The following is a 6,666-nucleotide window of genomic DNA, read 5'->3' on the forward strand; positions in this document are numbered from 1 at the left end:
GCAAGTCTAATGCTGGCCCTGCTTGGAGGCCCCCCTGAAACCTGCTCGAGGCCCCCTAGGGGGCCCGGACCCCTGGATATGAACCACTGACATAAATGATTAGCTAGCTGATTGACTCATTTATACCCGAGTCCCTACAATAAGCTCCATGACAACAGCATTTTAACATATTTAACTTGGAAGTTCACAAGTGCCTCACCATCACCCAGAAATGTGTTAAATTTAACATTAATCTACTACTTACAAGCAACAGCTTGGTGCCACATGTTTCAGCTTTTCTAATCTGGATCTCATATTCCTATTCCCCAGTTCACTTGGTTCTTCTATCATGTGCATTCCAGTACACCTACCTCAAAGTTTTCATCTATTTTAGTTATTTTATAACCGTGATGTTCTAGTTGGATTATGAGCATTTACCTTAATGTTGCACTTTGCTACAAGCAAATATACTGTAGCCTTGTAACAGATAACGGGATAGGACTGAAAAGCAGAAGCTAAACAAAGCTTACATTAAAGTGTTATTACAAAGTTTGTATTGATCTTAAGGTAAATGATATAAATCAAGACATTTACATAGCACAACATGAGGAGAAACAAGACTCAAATTATTTTGGATATTGGTATAGTTTAAGGAGTTGATATTCAAACTCTTGTACAAAATGGGTATTTTTTATTTCCTCTTTTACCAAAACTAAATCTTATTATGAAGAAATAGGAACTACATCATTAGAACATATAAGAGGCCATACTGGGTCACACCAATGGTCCATCTAGCCCAGTATTCTGTCTCCCAACAGTGGCCAATGCCAGGTTCTTTAGAGAGAATGAACAGAAGAGGCAATCACTGTCCACTCCCAACTTCTGGCAAACAGAGGCTAGGGATACTCAGAGCATGGTGTTGCATCCCCTTGCCATCCTGGCTAATAGCCATGGATGGACCCATTCTCCATATCCTCATGATATAATGTACTCAACATGGGAGGGTAAGGGTAGTCAGCAAAACTGGCTAGGAGGTTTTTTTTAAATATGTTCAGATTGCTGAAATTCAGGATTAATAATATGCCACCAGATCAATACAATCCATGGCCACCTAAAATGGCTCTAGATCAGTTGTATCCCTTACTAAACAGGGCTACAATTAATATCATCCAGACTAATTTTTCCAGGACCAAATCCACCATGAATTTAACTCCTCGCATCAGTCACAAATGTAAGTGTCTGTACAGCAAAAGAGATGAAGATGCTTCTTCACATAGGAGAGTTCAAACCCATTTTCATGTTTTCCAGTTGTGGGTGCCTTTTAGAAGTAAAAGAATTACAATCCTAACAAATTCCTGAAGCTCCATTTGTTATCCAGCTACCTGATATGTGCTGAATAAGTACAGCCTAAGACAAAACATTCCTCTTGGCTTTCCCTGCCAGTGTTCATGCAGGGAACCACTTGGAGGTAATATCCTTTAATATACTGAAAACTAAAATTCCATTGTCAAGAGTCTCAGACAGCAGTGAGTGTCATATCCTATATCTACATACTACTAAATTACAAAAGCTAGCTTTTAAGTGGGGGCAGCAAAGACTTTTGATCAGACTGCTAATTTAACCCAAATCCACCCTGCAGTAATGGACAGTATTTTCGCTCTGGACTCGTGCCCACAATGCTACACGATGACTGGAGAAGTGTATCGTCTGCCGCTGGACATGGTGTGAGGAACGCCGGAAACTGGGAGTCCTGGTGCCTCAGATGAAGAACACGGACCACACAATCATCACTCTGTGAGCCAGAACCCTGCTGGAGAGGACCCTGAAGGATGCCATCCGCTGCCAGTATGTGGAAAACCTGAAGCGGAAGCCGGCCCAGGACAAGGCGTTCGGGGTGACGTGCAAGTGGGACATTAGCAACCACTTCCTCCCAGGGGCAGCTTCACTGGATTTGCTGACTGGAGGTTCATCTACAGGGCCTGGCTCAACTGCGTTCCACTGAATGGAGCCGTCCGCCACGGGAATCAGGACAAGTGATGTAGGAAGTGCAGCAATGCCAACAAGACACTACCCTAAATCCTGTGTAGCTGCAAGCCCCATTCCAGAGCCTGGCAGCTGGGACACAACGCCATCCAAAATTGCCCAGTCAGAGCCACCCGCAGGGAAGGTTGCCGTGAACTCCACCATCCCCGGAACTGACAGACAACTGCAACAAGACAGTGTCATCATCATCAAGGAGCAGAAGAAGGTCATCATGGTGGACGTCACAGTGCCCTTTGAGAACAGGATCCTAGCCTTCTGCGATGTCCGAGCTTGAAAGCTGGAGAAATACGTCCCTCTGGCCGATACCGTGAGAGCTAAGGGTTACTAGGTTCAGACACACACGCTGATCACTGGAGCACTGGCCAATGGGCCCAAGTAAGGAGCAAGTGTTGTGGGAATGCAGAATCTGCCAACAGCTCGGCTGATGTGGCAACTCACGACGTAGGACGCCATCAGATGGTTGAGGGACATCTACATCGAACACATCACCAGACATTGGCAATACCAGGAGGAATGAGCTGGAGTGCCAATGAGAAGCGCAGTAAGGAAAGTAACTGAAATACTTCCCCGATGGATTGTATTTGCTATATGGACAAGCTACCCTAATTCTCAACTACTGAGGGACAATCTTCACTCATTTATATATTTTGCTTTCCACAACCAACTCTCTGTATAACTTTTCAGGGTGATATACCCAAATACTTGGATGCTAATATCAAAACTGTATTCTTAAATTTATTCACCTAAACTTGGGTTACTGCCGATTATGTACTATATGTACCATATGACTTTTAAAAGCATATTTTGTATTTGTGGATAATCCAAGCACTATATCCAGATGTACAGACACTCTTTTCTCAACCTGTGTATTATATAATTTTAACATAAGCTTTAATAAAAATTTTAAATCTGTTCTTATCAAAAATACACATTAACAACATGGAGAGAGCCAAAGACTATGTGAAATACATGGTGCATAAATGCTGAGTAACTATATACTAGTTATTATTTGTAATAAGATCAAACACTAAAATGAAAACATTAAATACTTTTCATGGTGAGCATGGTTACACAATGAACAGACCAGGCTACAATTAGACAAAGTTTTAAAAAAGGTTCTAAAGTCCATCAGTTACACAACTGTTAATAATGTGTCTCATTTGTTTTATATAATAGATGTTAGCAAGTGCTCACTTTATCAATGACGGAGCCAAGGTAATATTTTATTGCATCAACAGAAGTTGGTAAGAGAGACAAGCTTTTAAGCTACACAGAGCCCATCCTCAATGATTATCAATTTCATGGGACAGCTTCAATTTTCATGGCAACAACATCTCAAAGGACTTGTCACACGCCAGTTTGCATAATACAGCAAACACTATTTGGACTGGAAAATTTCAGTTATGAGATATTCCATTCTTTTTACCATGTGTAGACAGCTCTAAGGAAGAAAATATAATATTCTGCTATATTTCCTATGATTAAGGTTCTATCAGTAGTACCTGCCCAATTATTTTAGTTTTGAAACTAGCCATCACTAAACAGAAATAACGTCAGACAAAACTTGTCCTGTTCAAATTCACACATATTAAGATTAATAAGCAAATAAACAGGAAATCAGACAATTTCTTAACCAACATACACAACATTGTATAAGCAAAACTTTGCAAAATTCCTCTCACCCAAAATGCATATTAAGCTGTTTCAGTAAAATATCTTCTACCCAACCCAAAAATCATCATGATAGAGGGCAAATTAATTCTGAGCCCAGACTGGTAAATCTGGCAGGGCTGCTGTAAGACCAGCTTCTTTTTAACTGAATAAGGGTTTATCAGGCAGGACTGGTTAAAAGCAAAGGCCACTGATATCCCATAAGAGAGGGGTCCTTACTCCCCCAAGAACTTCAGCAAGTGTTTGACAGGCAGGTTCATGATATTACTGTCTCACACCCCCTCAGTTCTCAGTGGCTGCCTGAAACAACTCCTGGAAACCGCCCACAACAATGGGGCTGGTTACCAAGGCGAAGCCACTCCTGGGGGTCAGAGCAGAGCAATCTAGCTTTAGATCGACTCTTGAGCCGGGCCCCACTTTGGCCTGTACTTCAGGGGGGCTTCAGTGGGTCCCCAGCTCACCGAGACACACTCCGGGGTAATTTCACAAGGCATCAGCCAGGCAGCCCTTTCCTCACCCCAACCCCCGCACCGACCCCGTGTACCCCTAACGCTCCCCGCACCCAGCCAACCCCTTCGAGCTGGGTCCCTGCCTTGCATTCACGCCAGCCCCCCCCCCCCGCATAGCCCCTGATACACCCCCCTCCCCGAGACCCCCCAGCAGCGCGTCGCCTCCGACCTGGCCGCCTCCACCCCAGACTCACCCCCGCCCCCGAGAACGCCTCAGCCGGGCCCCCAAGCTCCCACATCCCTGGGCAGCGCCCGCGGCCCCCCACCCCACCAGGGCTCGCCCCGCCGCCGCCTCGGGGGCTCCCTCCACGGCGCCCCGCCCCCACCTGCGCTGCCGATTTCCATTCATGGAGCTGGGGGCGGCCGTTCTCAGGCTGCGGGCTCAGGGTCCTGCCTCTCCCCCCAGGGCCGGGGGCTGCCGCCTCTCCCCCCCGGCGGCGCCGGGTCCGGCCGGCCGGCCCGGGGAGCGGGGCTGTGAGGCAGACGGCAGCGGGGCGGCCTCCCTCCCCTCAGCCGGTGCCGGCCGATCGCTCGCGGGCGGCGCGCGCTGGGAGCGGGAGCTCAAGGAGCGGAAGTTGCGTGGCCGCCAGCAGCCCCAGCTCGCGCTCGCGCCCTGCGCTCGCTCTGTGTGCCTCGGCCCTACCGCGCGCCGGAAGCTCCACCCACGCCCGCCCGCCGGGCGCGCTCACTTCCGGCGAACCGCTTCCGGCTCCGCCCCCTCCCCTCGGCTCTTCATCCGTGACGCAACGAAAGGGTGTGCCCGGAAGTGGTAAAAACGGGGGGGGGGGGAATGACGCAAAGCGGGGCGGGGACCTGGGGTGACGGTAGTCGGCGCTTCCGCTGGTGGGCGGAGGCCAGTGTAGGGGAATAGCCCGGGGCCTCGGACGCCTGGGTTCCGTGGATGGTGTCCCCGGCTCTGGCCAGTCGGACGCCTGGGTTCCGTTCCTGGCTTGGGGCAGGAGTCCGGCTGCCTGGGCTCAGGTCTTGGCACTGGCTCAGTCGCTCCGCCTGCAGAGCTGTAATGGGGGGGGAGTCCCGTGGGGTCAGAGAGGCACCAGCAGGTGACTAAGGGGGGCGGGGGAGTCGCTGTCGCTGGGGGGAGGGGGGTTTCTAAGCAGTTTTAAAACGAGCTCAGTTAAAGTCAGAGGTTTGCTTTGGGGCACCCGCCTGAGTCATTTCCGCTGGCCTGGTTTGGACCCGTTTGTTGTCCCCCCTTCCATGGAGGGGTCCTCACAGGGCTTTTTACCCCTGAGGCAAGAAAACCGGCTCAGCGTGATGGGCCAAATGCCTGCCCCCGCTTTCGCCGGCTCTAGGTGGCTAGTGCGACAAATCGGGGGGTTCTGTTCGGTCTGTGCCATTTCTGAAGTGTGGATAACTTTGTTACATGTATTTAGGAAATGACTCTGTCGTGGCAAGCCTGTGGGTATGTGGATGTCCCAGGAGTTAGCGGAGTTGTCAGGGCAGGCCAGAGACTATGGTGAATGATCAGCACTCAGTAATTGTCTGCTGTAAGTTAAATGCTTGAGTAGGGTAGATTTGCTCTGGGTGGGAGAAGACACTTCCTCCGTCTGAGTGAAGGACAGTGGGGGTTTGGGGAGTAATGGGAAATTACTAAAAGGTAGAACAAAAGAAGCAGGAGACCCCAGCTGTAAAGGGTCTGAGAGAGGGGAGGGGGGAGAGCTGCCCCAGAGAAATGAGCTGTTTTGCCCCAGATTAAGATGAGGGAGGCAACTGGGGGGGGGGGGGTGCAGAGAATCTTGCCTGTCTACAGAACACAGATGATCTCCCAGGGGAATGGGAAGCTACTGAGGAACATTATGTTTAGGCTGTCCAGTTGTTTTGTATCATCTGTACTCTCCTGTACTTTACGTGATTAAATATAAAGTAGATTGAACAAAGTGTGTGACTGATTCACAACTATTGCATGCCCCTGAGAGAGTTAAACTGTAACCAGAAGCTTCACATCTGCTGGATGGATTTTTGGCAGAGGAGTTGTGTTTAAATACAGGGGAGTGAGAAGGGTCAGGTTGGGCCCAGAGAGTCTAGGTCGCTGGGTGCCAGATAGATCTGTACCCTGCGTATGTGTCTAGGGTCCCTGCCACTGGGATAGTGGCTGGATTCCATTCAGGAGCTTGAAACACCCTGGGGATCCATAGCACAGAGGTATAGGCTTTGTCTACACTGGCAACTGAACAATAAAGCTTTTGTCTTTCAGAGGTGTTAAAAAAAAACAACACCACCACATACCTCAAAAGAAAAGTTATGCTGACAATAAGTCCCCGTCCCCATCTCCCCCCCCCTCCAAAAAAAAAAAAAACGTGAGCATGCTTTGTTGGCTGGAGCCTCAACAAAGCAAACGCAGCTTCCTGGGGGGCGAAGCTCTCTCCTGCCGACAAACAGTGGCTACACTGCATGCCTTTTAGCAGTGGCATGGCTGTAGCAACACAGCTGTGTACTGTAGACA

At 49.0% G+C, this 6,666-nt stretch overlaps 1 protein-coding gene across 1 annotated transcript in view; it reads right to left on the minus strand.

The window, feature by feature from the left end:
- The window catches only part of AGO3 (argonaute RISC catalytic component 3), a 51,797-nt gene extending 47,175 nt beyond the window's left edge, over positions 1-4,622 (minus strand). Inside the window, exon 1 of the mRNA XM_074934669.1 lies at positions 4,529-4,622. Coding sequence (XP_074790770.1) covers positions 4,529-4,547 — 19 coding nt within the window. The 5' untranslated portion in view covers positions 4,548-4,622. The remainder of the gene's footprint in view (positions 1-4,528) is intronic.
- Positions 4,623-6,666: the final 2,044 nt, after the last annotated feature.

This window comes from Natator depressus, chromosome 19 (assembly GCF_965152275.1).
Source record: "Natator depressus isolate rNatDep1 chromosome 19, rNatDep2.hap1, whole genome shotgun sequence".
Lineage (NCBI taxonomy): Eukaryota > Metazoa > Chordata > Testudines > Cheloniidae > Natator > Natator depressus.